The 22128-nt window shown below is 39.2% G+C and overlaps 1 protein-coding gene across 1 annotated transcript in view; it reads left to right on the forward strand.

Annotated features, from left to right (window-relative positions):
• Positions 1 to 22128, forward strand: part of TSPAN12 (tetraspanin 12) — a 62142-nt gene that overhangs the window by 29196 nt on the left and 10818 nt on the right. The window contains exons 5-7 of the mRNA XM_050936350.1: positions 11589 to 11663; positions 17739 to 17846; positions 21724 to 21867. Of these exons, the coding sequence (XP_050792307.1) occupies positions 11589 to 11663; positions 17739 to 17846; positions 21724 to 21867 (327 nt within the window). The remainder of the gene's footprint in view (positions 1 to 11588; positions 11664 to 17738; positions 17847 to 21723; positions 21868 to 22128) is intronic.

Raw genomic sequence — 22128 nt, forward strand, 5'->3', positions numbered from 1 at the left:
TATGGCAGCAGGGATGACAGTGTGAAATGGCCACCAGCGTAGTGGCAGTTATTGTACATCACACTGGACTTTTCAGCACATCTGTGCAGTAGCAAACAACCACATGCCTGTCTATTGGTATTGGAAATGGCTGCACTTTACACCTTGTGTTTCTATCAACAATGTATAGTGTGGTTCTAGATTTGGACACTCTGAGTCACTGTGACAACTATTTGTAAACTGTGGCCATGGACCCATAAAAGCCAGGTGAGTGGGGATATTTTGTCTGCCCTATGTGATACACTTATCGTCCCCTGTAACAGTAGGTTTAGAAGGACTCAGGGTCTAGTCTGTGTCTAGCCTGTTAATTAGAGCGGAGCGAATAACTGATTTATTTTTTTGGTTTGCTGGCCAGTCTGAACATTAAAAAGATATATATTTTGGGTTGACCTGAAAACAAAAATTTCCAAAATTTTTGGTGCATCTAAAAGTCTAAAAAAAGGTTTTAAATCAAATGACACATTTAGTTCAACCTCAAGCAAAACGTTTTGTTTAGACTTTTGAGCATTTTTTAAACTTTTTAATTTTTTAAATAAAACAGAAGGACATTTTAGAATCAAGGTTGTTTGAAATTGAAAATTTGAAATATTTTGATTTTTGGAAAATTTTTAGTTTTTTTTCTGACCAAAATAATTTTTGATAAAACCAGCAGTTTAATGTTTCCATATCACTGAATCGGTATTTTGTGCCAAAAAAGTTTTGGTCAAAAAATGTCACCCAGCTCTATTGTTAGTACAACTCTAAGGCTGCAGTGAAACTAGCATCACTGCTCCAACTATGCATTCCTTTTGGCAAGTATGGAATGTGGAGTGATGTCCTCTCAGGCTGGCCACACCCTTTTTCCTGCCTAGCCTTGCCTTTTCTACCAGTTGCACAGAAAGACACACCTTTGAGCTAGTTCTGCAACCTTTTGCTGATTGTGCAACAGCATTTAGTTCACTTCTTTCTGGGAGACTTGCCTGGAATCAAGGAACATTTCAAGAACCTTGGGGGTGCATGGGCAAAGGGCACCCTATTTCAATACTGAATTGGTCTGTTAATCAGGGGAAAGAGGCTTTTGTTACTCAAAGAAGCATTTTTGTATGAATTGCCTTTGTGTGAAAAAGGAAAAACCTACTGAAAAGAATAATTTGACTCACTGGATTGTGCAAAAAGAGATTATTAGTTTTTAATACAGATCCTATGATACTGAAAGGGAAAGAGACATTATTCTGTAATTTCCTCAGGGCAAGAGGACTGTCTTCAACTATGTCTTATTGAATTCTTAAACCTGATCTTGCAGGACACTTGTGCCTGCATGAAGCTCCATTGACTTACAGTATCTGAGCCTTAGTTAGTGAATAATAATAATTGTTTTAAGATATTAATCTAATGCCTAAGTGTTTATTAATTTCTTCCTTACCATAAAGGAGAGATGGTAAAGTAAATGTTGGTAGCAGAACAAACTGATGTCTCATAGGAGAATATGAATGGGGGGAGCTGTTTACTCTTTATAATGAATTTTGTGTTGGCCTAATTAGAAAAAGACAATAATAATGGCAAAAGGACTAATCAGAAAAAAACTTGGACAAATATATCTGAAAATTAAAAACACAGGGATACTGATCTAACTACAGAAAAGTAGTTCTGGATTATAAGAAAATGAAGAATGGTAATAGTGTAATGGAGTTGTGAAAACTTGAAAAAAACTACTCTTGTGTGGAATCAGGTGGTTTTGAAAAGGACACAAGCTTTAAATGTGCATAGTGATAGAACTTGGTAAACGGAGACATCTAAACTCTGCAGATATCAGATAATTTGGCTGTGGAGAGTATTAATTTTGAAGGACAGGATGGCACTCCGTGGCCTACATTGTGAATTAGTAAAAACAACGAGGAGTCCTTGTGGCACTTTAGAGACTAACAAAGTTATTTGGGCATAAGCTTTCGTGGGCTAAAACCCATTTCATCAGATGCATGGAGTGAAGACAGTAAGCAGAATATTATTATAGCACATGAAAAGATGGGAGTTGCCTTACCAAGTGGGGGGTCAGTGCTAACTCCCATCTTTTCATGTGCTATAATATATATTCTGCTTACTGTAGTTTTCACTCTATGTATCTGATGAAGTGGGTTTTAGCCCACAAAAGCTTATGCCCAAATAAATTTGTTAGTCTATAAGGTGCCACAAGGACTTCTCATTGTTTTTGCTGATACAGACTAACATGGCTACCACTCCTAAACCTGTGAATTAGTAGTTTCAGTCCACTTCCTTGTTGATATGTGTCCACATCACCCATGCAAAACATTGCCATTGTCACCCAGTGTTTGAATTAGAATGATAAATTAACCATTAATCCCCTCAAAACAGGGTTGAGGACATAGCTGGGGCAGCATGGGAGAAGTTTTCACTGCAGGAATAGATAAACAAAGGACTTCAGTTTCCTTCGCTGTTAGTCTGACTCCTTTTACAAGTAATAAATCAATGTCTGAAAATTGTACCTGGGTGAATCCTTTCAATAGCCTCTATGGCTAATTCGTTCCAAACTATAACAAAGTAACAGTGACTGCAAGGTTTTTTACTAGACTTTTCACGGAAGGGGTCTGGTTCCCATTGATAATCAGGCATATTTTGTTGGTTGTCAAATGACGCAGACAGATGTCTGGATGGCTTGCAAAATGAGGCTGATGCTTTCAGGCTGTTAGCCATTGGGAAATACTACACATAACCTCTTAGAATGTTTTGGCATCTGTTTCGCATACCATGTACACCAGTCTGAGAGTTTCCTTTAAGGTTTCATTCTGCAGCTGCTTACCCTTGGAATCTCCTCTCAGCCCTTGTCCTCCTTTCTCAGCTCTTTCTTGTCATTGCTTCCATGTGCAACACATTGCCCAAAAAGGTGCTGTAAACAAGGCAGAGCCTTTGAGGAGGTCAGCTATGCTGATTAGCTTCTTCAGTCTTTCTGTTGTTAGGGTTGCAGTTTTTCTGAAGCTTGAAAAACCTGGTGTCTCTCTTCTGGTGGAAAAAATCACTTGGCAAAAGAAAAAAAAATGTAAGAACATCAGATTTTATTAAATGAAACACAAAACACAGTGTGATTCACTAATAAACATACTTATTCTTCAAATAAAAAGGCACATATTACCCAAAAATGGAAAGCTTTTTCAAGATACCACCTGTTCTCCCCTCTCTTCAACACCCACTGACAGCTGACTCCATTCGTTAGCACACTTCCTCTTCAATCACCCATCCATTCCCCATTACCTCTAGGAATCTAGATAGTTCTCTAGTTTTCTTATAGTTTGCTGATGGACAGTTTTCTTGTTCTCATCATTTCATGTGATGGGATATGTTAATCATTTGTGCATTTGTAAGCCTTGTGATTCTGACTTGCAAGGCAGGAGTTAAGATTGCAAATGGGGTGAGATTCTGACCTGCACCTATAAGAGGCACAGAACAGAACTTGCAGCCCAGGTATAAGGGGAGAAGGGTAAGTGAATTGAAGCCACCTTGTGTGACCATTTAATCTTGGGCTGTTCCGTGGCTCCTGGTGTGATTTAGACAGCCCTAGGGGCCTGTATAAAGGGGTGTTTTCACCATACAGCTAGCTCTGGCTCTTACCCAGGTGTTTCCTTTAATGCCTCCTCTTTTCACATACAAAATTCTGTCACCCAAGTTGGGAGATGCATTCAACCCATCTAGCTGGCATGACTAGGAGTATAGTTTAGAGCCCAGGTTCTGTTTTCACTTCGGCTGGTAGCATGCCCACTTTGCAGTGAGGACACAGGGTAAGTCACTGGAGCGCTGACAGTCCTCCAAGTAAACGGCTCAGCTTACTGCAGCAGAAAGAACCATGGGATATAGCAACACACATGAGGAGTGTCCTGGAGGACACAGTGGTGAGTGGTGTGGCTGCTAACACCCAGGCTAGGCTAACTCAACTGCTCAGACCAAGGCACCAGTCACGCAGGCTAACTCCGCAGTGACGACATACCCTAAATCATGGCAGTCTCTTTGGGTTTCTCTTCCCATTCCCAGCCCAACCTGGCACCACTCGTCCTCCATTGTTTGTGAGCGGGGGTCCTCAAAGTCAGTCTGATGGCTGTCTGTCTTAGTACCGGTGCTGGGGGACTTGTCCCCTGGCAGAAGAGAAGGATTTGAGAAGCTGTTTACATGGCTCTGGCCCTTTTACTGAGGAGACTACCCCATGACACTTCCAATTAAACTCTTTAGTTAGTTTTTTATTCACAGGTTGAATTTAAATCTTAATATTTCTATATCAACAATATTTCAAATATGTTATATTCATGTAAATGATCCAGAGACATGGTTCAAACTAAGAAAAATAATCTGTAGCAATTCAACAAAAAAACATTCAGTTGTTATGTTTTTTAAAAAATAAAATGAAATCTCTTCCCTCGCCTCCCATTTCCCGCCACAATCCTGCCTGACATACTCCAGTAATGGAGAGAGGAGTTTAGTCACCAGGGTTTCTACCTGTTGCCAGAAAAGCATAAACAGAAATCCTGGTATTGATGATCCTGTTCATTGTGAGTATCATGGGGAATGTCCAAGACAAGTAGAAATCTGTAGAAGTATGAAGGATGTATTCTGTGATGCCCCTTCTGAATAAAACATTTGTATTGTGTTTCTCATTTTGTATCAGTACTTTATATCCTCTTCTGCAGTTGCGTTCAATTACAGCATGAAAAAGCCCTATCTCTGTAGGACCAAAAGCTGTGGGAGAATGATTTTATATTGTGAGGTTCTTCAAGTGTGACACATTCAGCAAGAGTTACTGGCTGAGAAAAATGGGACGAGCTGGCACAAGCACCTTTAAAGTGATACAAAATGTCTGAGATTCGGTGCACAGGACAGTGATTTTTTGCTTGCCAATGCTATTGCATTTGCAGCTGAATGATTATTATGACTAAGAAAACACTTGTTCCCACAATGTATTCCATGCTTGTTGCTTATTAATTTAGTTTAGTAAAAAGAAGCAAAAATCATGGCACATCACAGCTAATAAGAAATTAGTTTCATTGCCCTATTTTTAACATTACATGGAGGCAAAAGGGAAAACCAGGAAGGCATATGTTTGGGGGCTGTGGTGAGTTTGTGTTTAAGAATAACACCTGAAAGGTTTTTCTAGCAGTAGTTTTCAGTAAACTTCAGGGACCATTATGTATGCACAGTGAAAATTTGTGATCTTTACACTGATTCCCATTCTCCTCCCTGACACTCCACCAGCCTTATAGCAAAAACAAAATGTAGGGCATCTGAATTAGCATAAACAAAACAAATTTACTACCATCTTTCATGTTGTACTTATCTTTTACCTCTCTTTCTATAATTTATGTCCCAGTTTCGTTGTCATCTTATCTCCAGTCAGTGTTTGTCTCTGGTCTGTTATATATTATACTGGACAGTTTCTCTGCACTGCTCAGCTTTTGCTTCTGACTCTCTGATACTATGCTCTGGCCCCGGTAAAGTTTAGGGCACCTTGAGAGCTGCTGTAACTTGTACAAGCTGAATATGGTCTCCTATGGACTTGTGATAGCTGAAGTGCATTGTGCTCTGGCCACTTTCCTGATACACCACCTGCTCCAGGGATTGCGGGGAGGGAAGTGTAGCAGTTGACTATGTTGATTTTTTAGTAGAGCTGTTGATTTAATCACAGTTAACTCATGCAATTAACTCGATAAATTAATCACAATTGAAAGAATTAATCATGATTAATTGCACTGTTAAACAATAGAATACTATTTGAAATTTAAATATTTTTGGATGTTTTCCTACATTTTCAAATATATTGATTTCAGTTACAGCACAGAATACGAAGTGTACAATGCTCACTTTATATTATTATTTTTTATTATAAATATTTGCACTGTAAAAAATGATAAAACATAGTATTTTTCAATTCACCTCATACAAGTACTGTAGTGCAATCTATTGTGAAAGTGCAACTTAGATTTTTTTCCTTACATAACTGCACTCAAAAACAAAACAATGTAAAACTTTAGAGCCTACAGATCCATTCAATTCTACTTCTTGTTCAACCAATCACTAAGACAGATACGTTTGTTTACATTTACGGGAGATAATGCTGCCTGCTTCTTATTTACAATGTCACCTGAAAGTGAGAACAGGCATTCGCATGATACTTTTGTATCTGGCAATGCAAGGTATTTATGTGCCAGATATGCTAAACATTTGTATCTGAGATTTCTAAAGATAGATACAGCACTTGACCCAAGTTTTAAGAATCTGAAGTGCCTTCCAAAATCTGAGAAGGACGAGGTGTGGAGCATGCTTTCAGAAGTCTTAGAAGAGCAACACTCCGATGCAGAAACTACAGAACTGGAACCACCAAAAAAGAAAATCAACCTTCTGCTGGTGGCATCTGACTCAGATGATGAAAATGAACATGCATCGGTCCACACTGCTTGGGATTGTTATCAAGCAGAACCCATCATCAGCATGGACGCATGTCCTCTGAAATACTGGTTGAAGCATGAAGGAACATATGAATCTTTAGCGCCTCTGGCACGTAAAAATCTTGTGATGCCAGCTACAACAGTGCCATCTGAACACCTCTTCTCACTTTCAGGTAACATTGTAAACAAGAAGCAGGCAGCATTATCTCCTGCAACTTTAAACAAACTTGTTTTGAGAGATTGGCTGAACAAAAAGTAGGACTGAGTGGACTTGTGGGCTCTAAAGTTTTATATTGTTTTATTTTTGAATACAGTAATTTTTTGTACATAATTCTAAATTTGTAAGTTCAACATTCATGATAAAGAGATTGCACTACAGTACTTGTATTAGGTGAATCGAAAAATACTACTGATTTTTACAGTGCAAATATTTGTAATAAAAATAAATATAAAATTAGCACTGTATATTTTATATTTTCTGTTGTAATTGAAATTAATATATTTTAAAATGTAGAAAAAATCAAAAATATTTAAATAAATGGTATTCTGTTATTGTTTAACAGTGTGATTAAAACTGCGATCAATTGCCATTAATTTTTTTAACTGCTTGACAGCCCTAATTTTTTACATCTGCTGGAGACTCCTCAACTTGAGAGGGTATCCCCAGCATGGTAGTTACAGGAAATTTCTGTTGCTTTTGTGCCTCCAGAAGATTTGTCCTAATGTCTCCTCCCTTTGTATCTCTCTCCATCTCTGTTAGTCTGCAGCTCTCAATGATGACTTTCTCTTTCCCTTTACCATCAGCTGCAATACTCAGTTTCTCTTCATCTCTCCCCACCCCTACACATCCCAACTTGCTTTGTGCACTGAAAGTGAGCAGAAGGTAGGCTCTTCAGAACTCCTGAGTCCTCAGTTCTTTCCCTTTGTATGTATCTCTCATCCCTGGGGCTGCAGTACTGAAAAGGCAGGATTCTTTAAAGCTCCAAAGGTCACTTTCACTGCAGCTGCCTATCCTGAGTGGATGCGGAGGAGTTGAGTGCACACATCCATCCATTGCTGCACAAACTATCCAGCTACTTGTGCTGTGTCCAGGAATTGTCAGGGCTTCCTTCTATTGAGAGGCAGTTTCTCTGCTTAGCTGCTGCATCTGCCTGTGCTCAGTCTGCATTAATAGCTCAGGACAGGAGTAACAGAAGAACAAAGTACTGCTGCTTGTTAGCATTCATGCTGTACTTCATGGGGGCCAAGGTTTAGGCACTCATGCCTGGCACTGCAGCACACATTGTATCCCTTTCTTGATGGCCTATTACCTTAAACAGAGTACTTACTTCCAGTATTTTAGTCTTTCAGTTTCTGTCAAGGAAACAGAGCTTTTCCCCCCTCAGATCTGATGATGGAAACCTCATGGAGTTACAAACACAGCCCTTGGGCCAGATTCAAGATTATGAACCATGTGAACTTTATGGAGATTTCACACAACTCTAATAGGGAGAAAACTGGTTACCAACCATATAAGAGAGAGAAATGTCAGAGTTTTGAGGATACCTGCTAGTTCAGAGGTTTCTGATTCTGTGAGTATTAGATGATTTGCACTATTGATTATCGATATAGAGGATGGTCTTTGCAGAATAGCAGAAAAAACCTTGGAAGGAACCAAATATTATAGAGAGTAATGTAGGAACTATAACTGTGGGAATATCATATGCAAGAGTTTGAGAGTGGCATAGGAACAGCATAAACTTTTCTATCAGGGGAATAAGAGATTTTTTTGTCCAGAACTCAGCCACTCAACCCACAATAGCAGGGAAGAATTAATTAAACCTTTGTTGTGGAAACCAGATTCTTGTAACTGACAAAAGCAAGAGTTATTTTGCTTCTTGTGAGAGGCTGCATTTATTTTGGACTTCAGACTCTACTGGGAATTTGTTTGGGAACAGAGAGGTAGGAATTGTTACCAGCAACGATCTGTGTGGCTTGGAAGATGAAAATTATGGGAAGTAAATTTAAATAATAATTACAGGAGTTTTTCACACAACTTCTGTAAGAATTTTTTGTTTTGGAACTCATTAAATTTAGGGAGAGTTATAAGATTCCCCCAAAATAGGAGGAAGAAATTGAAGCACATCTGTGGTTGTAGAGATACTTTAATATCATTGCAGCAGTTAATTATTGCAGTATAGTTATTTTGCAAATTAAGGCTTCATGTCCTGAAGATAGCTTAAGTTCATGGCTTGATTTTGCAGCTTGGGTTCGTAGCTTGTGGCAGCTAATTGGCCAGGAAAGCTGGGCACAAGGCTGAGCTGGATCTCTGTTGGGCAGGCACCGATGTTCTTCCATGTTGGCAGCAGAATGTTACCCAGAGTCTCTCATCTCACCCTTCTTTTTTATAGGCTTTTAGTTTTGATTCAAAGTCTATAGGTCTTGCTGTGTCACGCTGCCTCTGGGTTTAGATTGATCACCCATCAATTGCAGGCGTGACTTTCAGCCTTGGACCTGGCTTTGATCTTCTTTCTGTTGTTCTGTTGCCCTTTTCTCTTTAGGGTGGATGCTTCTTACTTTGTTTAGGGCTGTTGTCTAGGTCTTCAGCCGTTGGTATTTGAACTTTATCTCATCAGGACAGGCTGGGGCTGGAGGTTGATTCCATCATTCATACATACCTCATTCACACATCTAAACGAAACTAATAAGATTACAGCAGGGTTTGCAAAAATGAAGGTTGGAGGAAGCTTTTACAAAATGGAGTGAGTGTTTTAAAATGGGGTTTGAATTACAATATGGAACAGAAGTTACAGTGTAGGCAAGTGTAGTGAATGGTGAACAGAAGTTAAATTAATAAAGTGAACAATTAAAAACAATTCCATTTATCAGTTCTACATGCACACTTTGTGTCTCTTATTTTCTTCTCTCACCTTTGTGACGAGAGGATGGACTTCTTAAGAGAGAGTCAAAAGGATTGATTCTGAAAGATGCTGAGTGCCTGTAGTTAATCTTAATCCAAATGTGTCATTTCTAGCTTCCATTTACTTTCCTTAGTGGCTTCTGATACTTTCTTTAATGGAATTTTATGGTGTAAATTCTCTCCTAAATCATGAGAATGAGCTAAGGGTTCAACGCCACTGGTTTGGCACCTACTTTTTTCCCTCTCCCTTTCCTATTGGCTATGAGACAACTTGAGAAGTTCATATAGTTTATACTTGGTCATCATTTTTAATTGTATTTATTTTCTTGGCTTTATATCTGCACAGCAGAGAACATGTCTCACAGCTGAAGTTTATAACATTGTGCAGAGAAGGTGAGAAGAAATGGTTCCCTGCAAAGAGTGCCTACAATCCAGTAGATCAGATATGAAAATGAGCAGGAAATGGGAGATTTCGAGATGACTGAGTGGTGGGGTCTGGCATGTGTCTTATTAGTTCCACAGTGTTTTTATTCTATTTCTTAGAGCTTATCTACACATGGAGTGTTGTTGATTAACTCCATGTGTAGACTCACTTACTCTAGAACAAGAGTGCCTTGTTTCTGTTTAGTTTAGCCCACTTTCAAAGTGGGCAGTCAAAGCATTCTTATTCTGGAATAAGGTTGGCATGTTTATCCTAGGAAAATGAAGGCTGAGAAGGGATAGGATTTCTCTCTATAAATACATTAAGGGGTAAACAGCCAGGAGGGAGAAGAGCAATTTAAGCTAAAGGACAATGTTGGCGGAAGAACAAATGGATATAATGTGGATTTCCGTAGCAGAAGGACAAATAAGTATGAATAAACGTAGGTCGGCAATTAGAAGACAGTTTCTAACAATCAGAAGAGTGAGATTCTGGAACAGCTTTCCAGTTGCTCCAGAGTAATGGGGACAAACAACCGAATTAGCTTTAAGATGGAGCTTGATATATTTACGAATGGATTATACGACGGATGCCTGTGTTAGCGGGGGACTGAACTTGATGACCCAGCAGGTCTCTTCCACTCCTAATGTTCTGTAAGAGTGTCCAGACATGGAGTTAATCAGGAATTGTTAGTCAAGAACAACTCTACATATAGACAAACCCTTATGGGGTCTGCGTTTCTTTGAGAAGGAAATAGAACTTGAAGACCTATTGGAAAGAAGCAGGAGGAACTGGTGTGGTGTGGGCATGGTTTTCTAGGTCATTGTGTCACAAAGCAGTGAATTTCTAACTCCACCCTAGAAAATAGGCAGGTGGGAATGGCCCTTAGGAGACAGGGATCTAAAGAGCTAGGAGGGAAGAAATGGGGAAGGGAAGTTCTAAAAACAGGCAAGCTCAGGGGGGAAACTTAGTCGGAGGTCTCAGTTGTGTTAATTGTTTTTGAGTTCCAAATAAAGCCAACTCTTAGAAAGGGTGTGAGTTTGGAAATGGAGTTTTTCTGCTCTGTGGCAGACAGGGAGGGAATCAGCCTATCTACGTGGAAGAAGGTGGTACCACGCAAGAGTGGACGAAAGGTACACTTCAAATAAAAGCAAACTGAACTAGCTTTCAGATTTACAGCAATTGCATATCATGCAGAGTCTTGCCTTCTGTGGAGCTTCATCCCACAAGTTCAATGGTTTATTTGATATTGCATACAGTTTTTCTTAATATTTTATTAACTACATAGACCTATAGAATTTCCTCCTTGCTACAAACATTTTGAAGATTTTTTCCATTTAGCATGTTCATGTTGTTAGCCCTACTTGGGTTTTGGTTGCAACTCCTCTAGTTATTCTAAATAAGGAACAGTGGGAAATGATGAGTTTTGGTGTGTGTGGGGAACAAAAATATTAGCCTCTTTTGGAATTGTTTCTGTGTAAAACGTCATAATAGTCCTGTTCCATGAGGTAACTTGGAAATTATTTCATATTCCCATGGCAACGCTTGACATATTTCATATTAAGTCGATTAGAAATAAACCACATTTATTTCACCTTGTCACATTCTTTAAACATGTTTATAGCAAAAGGTAAACTTCAGGGCTTATTTTATGAATCATCATGCCCTAATACTTTTGGTTTTTCACTGTCTTAGTTATATGAAAAATTAATGGTGTTCTGAAGTGTTGTAAAATTACTTACTTAATAGCTTTTTTAACAGTGTTAGCTTCATTGTAAAAATATAACTAAGATTTTTCTGTGTTCCACAGTATTTTGGAAGTTTGCTTGTGATATTCTGTGTTGAACTGGCCTGCGGTGTTTGGACCTACGAGCAGGAAATTACGGTGAGTCAGAAAAGGAGGATACATTATTAAATAGAAGAAAACAAAGATTTTCATTAGCTAGCTATTCTCCAACTGCTGTAGTGTGCATCTTTGGTTATAGCTTTATGTCAGTCCTAGTATTAACTTCAGGCATTTCGGTTTGTGTTAATACAGGGAATTCTGGGAAACCAGTTCTTTCTAAAAGGATCCAATCTGAAATTTTCTCCCTATGAGGTTCAGATCATTAGGTCCTGTTTTATTTATTGCTTAGACAAGTTCCCACTGAAGTCAAGTGAGAGTTTTGATTCAGTAAGGATTGCAGGGATAAGTTCTGTGTTTTGAGGGGATTTGGGAGGGGGTTGGTCCAAGACTCTTTCACTTAGGCTAAATCTTGCTGTGCTGTATTGTAAACAGACAGTGCATTCATTCCATAAATGACTTACTGCTTGCTGAGGTCGTTAATAATGTCTCCTTAAACTATAAATGCCTGTGTTTTAACGTGAAACATATCCCAGCTATAAAACCGATTTCTGTAAACTTCTAAGGAGGTTTTATCACTAGCCTTTAATGTTCAAACTGGAGACTTGTATCCATTAAGAAGGGAATTGGCTAAGTACTGAACAGAAAACAAACTATCATATTATCCTGCTTGCTTCTATATCGTCTTGTCTCATTTTCAGTTTGATACCTATTTATGAGCAGAGTGACAAATTTCCTCCAAGCTGCCAAGATATGCCCGTGACACTGGTCTTGTCAACAGCAGCCAGTGTGTAGCAATTATACTGCAGTAAAAAGGGAGGGAGCTCATTTGGTATTTGTACAGTACTGGAACCAAAGGAATTTCTGGCAGACCTGCACTCTGAAATTATGTGGCAGCATTTTGAATCAGAACTCATTCCCTTGCTATACAGATTCCAGAGCGGTGTTTTATGCTCCTAATATAACATCATTTAAATATATCACTTTGCCTAAATGTCAGGTTGCATTGATACGATACATTTTTTAAATTGGGAAGGTAGATCATAGGTATGACTCATCCCCTGGCCACAGCCACCATTCTCAGGGGTTCTGGCAGGAGTGACAGTTATAACTAACATCCATGGCTCTATAGGAGTCTTATCAGTAGTAGCTGCCTCTAGGAGGCATTGAAATGAGCACCAGCTATACCCTTCCCCCGAGCCAAAATCATTCATCTTTCAGGATACCCTAGATGGGCCAGGCCCCCTGCTGGATCTGGGTTGTGGCCATTGTGACCTCATCCCTCCAGACAGATATTCTGCTATTGGGACCCATAACCCTGGGATACACTAGCAGATCCAGCGTTGCTTGGGGCTGGCACTTGTCCTACCATAAGTTATGGCATCAGTGACTTAAAAAAAAAATTAGAAGTGATAGATCCATCAACCTCTAGGGAATTTTGTCCATCTGCCTTGTCCCATTCCCTAACCAGATCAGAACCAGTCCAAAGATTCACCACCCCCAAGTTCTTCCACATCTGCCAGGGAAATTTAGTAATGTGGACTGTTAGAATATGAATAAATAGAACTAAATATCTAATCTGAGTGTTGAATGTTCGAACTGGTTAAAGAGGAGACTACAACAGGTCATAGTGAAGGGTGTACTGTCAGGCTGGAGAGAGGTTACTAGTGGAGCTCCTCAGGGATCAGTCTTCAGACCAGTCTTATTTAACATTTTTATTACTGACCTTGGCACAAAAAGTGGAAGTGCGCTAATAAAATTTGCAGATAGCACAAAGTTGAGGGGGATTAACACTACAGAGGAGGACCAGAATATCATACAAGAAGATCTGGATGACCTTGAAAACTGGAGTATTAGAAAGGGGATGAAATTCAACAGTGCAAAGTGCAAGGTCATGCATTTAGGGGCTAACAAGAATTTCTGCTATAAGCTGGGGATGTATCAGTTGGAAGTGAGTGTATTGATTGATCATAGGATGACTGTGAGCTACCAATCTGTTGCAGTTGTGAAAAAGGCTAATGCTGTCCTAGAATGCATCAAGTGAGGTATTTCCAGTAGAGACAGGAAAATGTTAGTACCATTATATTGGTGAGATCTCATCTGGAATACTGTGTGCAATTCTGGTCTCCCATGTTTAAGAAAGATGAATTCAAACTGAAGTAGGTCCAGAGAAAGATACTAAGATGTTATGAGAGGAGACTCAGAGCTTGGCTTGTTTAGCCTCACCAAAAGAAGGCTGAGGGGAGATATGATTGCTCTCCATAAATACATCAGAGGCATAAATATGAGGAAGGGAGAGGAGTTAGTTAAGTTAAGCACCAATGTGGACACAAGAACAAATGGATATAAACTGGCCAGCAACAAGTTTAGGCATGAAATTAGACAAAGATTTCTGACCATCAGAGGAGTGAAATTTTGGAATAGGTTTCCAAGGGGAACAGTGGTGGCCAAAAAAACCTAACTGGCTTCAAGACTGAGTTTGATCAGTTTATGGAGGGGATGGTATGATGAGACTGCCTACAATGGCATGTAGCTGATCTGCAACTGCTAGCAGCAAATATCTCCAGTGGCTGCTGATGGGACACTAGATGGGAAGGGCTCTGAATTACTACAGAGAATTCTTTTCTAGGAGTCTGGCTGACAGGTCTTGCTGACATGCGCAGAGTCTAACTGATCACCATATCTGGGGTTGGGAAGGAATTTCCCTTCGGGTCAGATTGGCAGACATCCTCTGGTTTGGTTTGGTTTGGTTTTTTTTGCCTCCCTCTGCAGCATTGGGCATGGGTCACTTGCAGATTTAAACTAGTGTAAGTGATGGATTCTCTGAAACTTGAAGTCTTTAAACCATGATCTGAGGACTTCAGTAACTCAGCCAGAGGTTAGGGGTCTATTACAGGAGTGGGTGGGTGAGGTTCTGTGGCCTGCGATGTGCAGGAGGTCAGACTAGATGATCATGATGGTCCCTTCTGACCTCAAAATCTGTGAATCTTTTTCTCGCTTTCTCTCTCCCTCTCTCTCCCTCTTCTGTGCTCTCACCATTTTGTTTCTTTTCCTTCCTGGTTACTTTCTTATTGCTCTCTTTTCTTCTCTCCCCATATGCCCCATTGTTTGGTTCTCTGTCTTCTGTCATTGTGATCCTCCTGCCCCCATTTGCCCTCATCCTACTACTGCTCACACTGTGGGGTGGGCCAGGAACACTAGTCTTGCAGGCCCTCTACTCCCAAGTCCTGCTACTGACTGTCAGGCTCTGAGACTTGAAGCAAAGCACTTCAGAACCCAAAATGCTCTTCAGCATGGTTCTACAATATCTACAGGTCACTTCCAGGGGCTGGCCCATCCAAAGAATGCAGAGCATGCAGGCCCTTTGTCTTCCACACTGGGCAGCGAAGAGACTCCCTACAACTCCTTGGGAGAGCCCTGCTGCCATGCTGGATTCAGTTTATAATGAAATCATAAGAGCCCTTGGTGAGTGTCAGAGAATTAGTTAGCATTAATATAGGGGTGTAGGTGATGCTGTTAAAAAATGTCAGTGAGGCATAACCCCAATACTATCCCAGTTTGAGTCCTGTTTGGCATATATATTAGTCTGCCAAAAGCGTCCCTGTATAAATAGTTTTGCTTCCAGCTTATGATAGCTCTCAGAATGAAAAGTGCCTTATGACTAATTTCTTCCATCCACAAGATTGAAAAGCCAGAGCAGGTTCTCAGTTAACTTGAACTTCAGTCAAGACTTGATACTTGTTAGAAAACTAGTAACATATTAATGCAAGTGAAAATTAAACAGCAGACAAGACCATAGAGAACTTTCATGCTCAAAAATCAAACCATAAACTTCAATTCTAGTTTACCTACACCATACAGGAAAGTGCCTCTCAAGGAATGAAGCCATGCAAATGATTTTCATGAACAGATAGTATATGTACTACTAAGTGAATTAATTATTCGGGATTTAGTTAGTAGTTATGTTCAAATGCTTAGTTTGACCTCTGGAATGTCAAGGTGACAAAGGTATAGATTCTAAAAACCCTTCTTAGTTCCGTCATAACTGCCTTGTAAGTTGGTTTTGTTTTACTTTTTAATTTCTTTCTCTCACTCTTTTGCATTAATTTGTGTCTGCTTTTCATTGTCTTCAAAAAAGTTGGATGCCTTGTATTACGTGCATAACCTTGGACTAGATTCAACTAAAATAAGATCATAAAAAAAAGTCAAGAAGCGTGATCTGAACTGCAAGTCGTATCAAGTGTTATCCAAAGAAAGCAAAGTCCTGATTTCTAATTTAATATAAAGAAAAATTTTATTCTGTTGACCAGTATAAATGTTTGAAGTATGAGTTACAAAAGCAGGAACATCCCAGAGATGCAAGTGCTCGTTTTAGCACTCTGCTGCTAAGATGTATTTTTAATTTGGACATTTGCAAACCTTTTGAGATCATAGCCTCTGAGAACAAAAAAAACCAAAACAAAACAGCTAATAGAATCCCCAGTCTGTCAAAGGCATTGTTGTATTTCTGAGACATTTTATTTGTGAAATGACATGTGAAGACAAGCTAATAAGTGGAATGTGAGACAAGCTAATTTCCTAATAGGTGGAAATTGCAGTTATAAGTAATCCAGATATAACAAATATTATTTAACAAAACACCCTGTTTTTGGACTGAGGTTATTCAGGCAGTGAGAATCTCTTGTTTTATGTTTGTACAGCACCAACCACAATGAAGCTCTCCTTTGGGAGCTACTGTGATATAAGTAATAATTCAGGCCTTGTAAAATTTCACAGAAAACTGTTACTGGAAGCATTAATTGAAAAAAGATAACTAAATCCTAGCAGTTACCATTAATGGCTTTAGAATAGCTGGATATTTTTTTCACAAAATATTGGAAAATAAAGCTGACTTTGAAACTGTGAGTTGTTTAAATGCAACTATTAAATCAAATATGAGCAAACTAAAAATAACATGAACAGTATGTGTATCTGAAGGACTACACTAAAGTACTCAACCCCTTTGTTAGGTTGCTGTACAATAAAAGTGGTCCAGCCGAAATAGAAGTCGATTTCTAATCTTAACGCTGACTACTTTTATGTCAACTATGACAACCTTTGCTTACTTTGTTATTCTCACAATCCTCCTGGCATCTGGGTCTGAAATAAAAGAGAAAGCAAGACATGCAATTTATACTCCAATTAAAAAAAAAAGTTCAACTCTTTCCCAGTAATTTGTTTGAAAAGAAAATATTTCCAAAAAATGGGGGAAAAGGCTTACTGAACAAAAGTTACTCTTTAATTTCTTGAAGCAGTATGCACTCAAACTTATACACGCTGGACTTGATTCAAAACTCTTTGATGTAAATGGAAGGAGAATGGGAGAATGGCCATATTGGGTCAGACCAATAGTCCATCTAGCCCAGGATCCTGTCTTCTTACAATGGCTGGTGCTAGAAGCTTCAAAGGGAATGAACAGAACAGGGCAATTTATTGAGTGATCCATTTCCTGTCATCCAGTCCTAGTTTCTAACAGTCAGAGATTTAGGGACACCCAGAGAGTATGGGGTTGCATCTTTGATCTTGGCTAGTAGTCATTGATAGACCTATCCTCCATGAACGTATCTAACTCTTTTTTTGAACCCTGTTATACCTTTGGCCTTCACAACATCGAGTTCCATAGGTTATCTGTGCATTGTTTGAAGAAGTACTTCCTTACATTTGTTTTAAATCTGCTGCCTTTTGACTTCATTGGGCTTCACTGGACTTTCGTGAGATACAGCTGATAATAATTTAGTTGAAATTTACACATAACCCTTGGAAATGCTGTAAAATATATTATTTTTATTTATGGATATCTAGATCCCCTATTGCCGTACATGTATTTCTAAACAAGCAAGTGACAAAAAGAATATTTTTCTCACTATTTCTATTAATATAACTAAAGCTGTGTATGTTTAAAATCGAAACATTTATTATCTTTTTTTTTTTTTTTTAATTGAGATGGCACATCCAAAGTAACTTGCATTTAGAACCTCAGGATAGATGACATTGGTACTATAGGCACAAGATGATTGATTTTATTAGAGAACTCTCAATCTCTCTAGTTATTTGAAACAATTTGTCTTTTCTTTTCAGATCCCAGTACAATGGTCAGATATGGTCACTTTAAAAGCCAGGATGACCAACTATGGCTTACCTAGGTACCAGTGGCTTACTCATGCTTGGAACTTCTTTCAGAGGGAGGTAAGAAGATAGTCAGTTCATGAAATGTAATGGTGCATGAAGTGCTACTTATCTGTTTGATGGAAAAAGGTTTAGTTATAAATAAAAAGGTGAGGCTTTTTCTGCAAACTAACTGGTGGCTTATATTTTGGTGTAGTCCTTGAAAGCTGTTGGCACACTACCGCTCAAATTCTTGTAAGTTCTAGACAAATACACAGGAATTGTGTATTTTCATAATTTCACCTCCCTTCTTCTTGTAACTTGCATTATTTATATATAATTCCAAGAATGCACTATAGCTGCATTAGTTCTATATACAGATCATATTTCATTAAATGGACCAACAAAGACTTATAACAGTTGTTTTCACCCTGTAGTCGTTGGACCCCCCGGGGTCTGCAGACTATGTCTAAGGAGTCCACGAAAGGTTATTATTACCATAGAACAGTGGTTTTCAACCTGTGGTCTGCAGATCCCTGGGGGTCCACAGACTGTCTCAGATTTCCAGTAGGGTCTGCACTTCCATATGAAATTTTTTAGGGGTCCACAAATGAAAAAAAGGTTGAAAACCATTGACTTATAACAGGGGTTCTCAAACTTCATTGCATGATGACCCCTTTCAAGAATAAAAATTACTACATGACCCCAGCAGGGGGGACTGAAGCCTGAGCCAGCTGAAGCCCCCAGAAGAGGAGGCAAAGCCAGAAGCTTCAGTCCCAGGGAGGGGCCTGTAATCTGAGTCCTGATGCCCAGGGCTAAAGCCCTCAGGCTTCGTCCCCGGACAGTGGTGCTCGGGCTTCAGCTTCAGTCCCGGGTCCCAGCAAGTCTAAGCCAGCCCTGGCAACCCCATTAACATGGGGTGGTGACCCACTTTGGGTTTCTAACCCACAGTTTGAGAACCGCTGACTTACAATATAAAAAAACACCTCTAGTATTGTGAGTGCAGTTGCATTGATTTAGAAACGTAGCTGCCTTATTGCACCTGCAGATCGAGTAGGTATCTAAAAACGGTACAGTTGCAGACTCCTTTAATTGTGGATGCAATATTTGAGGCCTAATTAAAAATCTGTGCCAGTGTGTGTTAAAACCTTTACTGCATTTATATACCACTAATAATACAAAATAAGAACGTTCATGGATTTAAATAATACCTTCAGTTAACTACTACTTCTCTGCCAAAGATGGGAGCACCTAGGCCTTATATTAATTTCAGTGAAGAATACAAGTATGAAGAATTGAACATTGACTCACTGCATATATAGTAAAGTGAACATCCTATGCGGTATTTTAGTATTATTGTCCTCCCCTCTGACTGCATGCTTTCATTTGTAGCATCCTTTCTATGGATTTGCCATATTTGAGACATTATATTGGTTGGAAAGGAGTATGAAAGGCTGTTTCTAAGCAGTTGCCATTACAGTCTCTTGGGTTGCAGTTCCATTAAAGTGGTCAGTTTTATGTCCTGTCACTAGGTTAAAAAAACATGGCTTGAACATTCACATTTTTGCTCTATAGCCTTCAGAAATACAGAACTGTATTCATTTTAAAGAATGAACTATTATGTCACAGAAACAGGGACATGTACAAGGTAAAAACTATTAGCTCCAGATACATGTTCACATGCAGGAAAAGAACTCTTTAAGTGCTTGTCATTGTGTTGCTTTTGTTAAAATGCTGAAATCTATCATTGTTGCAGATTTCCTGTTTATTTAAACATTTCCTGACTACACTTGATTAGTCTGTAATTGTGTTAGAACCTGAAAGAAGAGTTTAAGATATTTTCTGCTAAAGCTTTTCAAATGCTACTAGAAACACAGTAGTTCTTCATGTTTAGGTTGATTGAGAGAGTCTGTCTATAGTCTCTACCTGAAACAGTATAAACAATTCCTGATTTCCATGCACACTGCTTTATGATATCTTGGTTTAAATGTATGTGTTGGTTAGATAAAAAAGATGCCTTTATGTATTGGTTATCATAGTGTCACAGCAATGACCCTATAAGTCTTAAATGACTCTTCCTCTGGAAAGGCTGATTTTTAAATAAATCAAAAATCAACTTCCTTGCCAAAGAACAAACTCTGACTCTCTGAGGAAAAAAAAATAGAAAAGCCCTTTATAATAGAAATTTCTTGTGTTTAGTCCATAGCCAGAGGAAATGATTTTTGGAAAGTTTGAGGTTAATTGGACAAACTGTTTCAGCAGTACAGCACACTGCCTCACTAACTGATGGGTTCTCATTTTTTGAGCATTTGGGGCCAGATTTTTAAAGGAAGGAAATCAATGGAAGTTAAGGGCCTAAATATCTTTAAAAATCTGGGCCTATGCTAATTATTTTTGTCTGCTCTCAAATCAGGTATTGGATGTACTTATTTTCTGCATGAATGAACACCGGTGTATTGGGCCATTTTTACGAAGTTGGAATGCAGACTTCTTAGTTTATAAAAGATCAGTTTTTTTTTTATCAGCGGTGAGCTCTGTCTTCTGCATTTTATAACTTCATGGGAGAGATGTGAAATCTGTTTTTCTTAACCACCACGTTATGTTTTTTAAAACCAAATTGCTGATCCAACAACCAGAAAGGGCAAACTTGTGGCTAGGAAGGTAGAGAGAGGGAGAATTGGGGCTGGGAGAAGGACAGTCGGGAAGCAGAAGAATGAAAGTGAAAACAGATGGGGAAAAAAGCCCAAAGCAGGTAACATGAGGGGCCAAAGCTTGAAGTCTTCAGTCAGGCAGAACTCCCTAGCAATTCAGTAAGACTTTGGCCTGAATGAAAAGGTAGGTGGAAAACCAAGTAAGAATTTAGTATTGGGACTCTGATGAGACGCAGAAGATAGAGGGGAAGATAAAATTTAAAATTTACAGGAAAAGAGGTGATTGTTGTTAGCCATGCCATGGTATGATGGGAGGGAATGTGTGAATAGGTGTCCAGGCAATGGACAGAGGACAGGGGATTGCACCGAGTAAATCTGGAGCCATTGTATCAGCCCTCCTTGTTGTGAATGCAGCCTAAAAAATGAAATCCCATCACTAGGTTATAAGCTTGTTACTGTGATTTTTATGATCTATTATGGTGTGTCTTATGGTCAGACTTCCTACTATTATGATTCTTATACAGGTTATATTCTCCTGTGATACTTTATTCCCCCCTAGATTTCCTTCCTCCTCTTTTCCATTTCAGTTTTTTTCTTACCGCTTTTTTATTGTCTTCACTTTTTTCTCATTTTCTTTCCTTTTCCTTATTTTTGTCCCTTTCCCTGCTCTGACACATCTCTTCCTATGCATTCCTCCTGCTCCTCCCCCCCCCCCCGCCCAGATTTGCCTCTAGTCTGCCCTAGCTGTATAGGGATTCTCCATTCCACTAGTGTCTCCTCCAATTAAACTTCTCTTGGCTACCCCCATAATAAGGACAGCAGCATTGCAGGCTTGGGCAATTTCTGTGAAGCACTAAGGAGGGCAGTGGTTTTCAACATATGGTCCACAAAAGGTGGTGATTACCATAGAACAGTGGTTTTCAACCTATGCTTCGTGGACCACTGAGGGGTCCATGGACTATGTCTAAGATTTCCAAAGAGGTCTGCACCTCCATTCTAAATTTTTTAGGGGTCCGCAAATGAAAAAAGGTTGAAAACCACTGACCTAGGGGATTGGCGGAGAGAGAAAGGACAGATCACATATCAATGTAATTGGCTGATTTTTGGCTTGGTTATGTCCAGGCACAACAGAGGCATCCATAAAATGAGGATCTGTACAGGAGCTGCTGGAAAAAATATCTAAAAACAATAGCTTGCGTATGTCTGGCTCTATATACATGTTTTTAAAAGTTTGTTCAGTTTTTAGTTTTTATGACCAGAGAGCATCACACTACAGTCACTGATCTTGGCTAACTTTTCCTTTGCAGTTTAAGTGCTGTGGAGTGGTGTACTTCACTGATTGGCTGGAAATGACAGAGATGGACTGGCCTCCTGACTCCTGTTGTGTCAGAGAGTTCCCGGGATGCTCCAAGCAGGCACATCACGAGGACCTTAGTGATCTTTATCAAGAGGTGGGGAGGAAAAAATAGCATTACACTTAAATATTTCAGAAGGGTGTGTACTTACATGTTTCTGTGACTTCCAAACTCATAACGTGTAAGTCTGAAAAATGTTTGGCGTTTGTGCTGAGTTCCTTGGAATTTTCCCTTCCTTTTTTGGCAAGCATCTCCCACCATAGAGAGAGATGTCTTCCTGACACTTGTCTCTCTTTCCTCTCTCCTTCCCTCAAACATTCACCCCGTTCCCACTTCTGTATATTTTGGAAACTCCTC

Source organism: Gopherus flavomarginatus, chromosome 1, assembly GCF_025201925.1.
Source record: "Gopherus flavomarginatus isolate rGopFla2 chromosome 1, rGopFla2.mat.asm, whole genome shotgun sequence".
Taxonomy (NCBI): domain Eukaryota; kingdom Metazoa; phylum Chordata; order Testudines; family Testudinidae; genus Gopherus; species Gopherus flavomarginatus.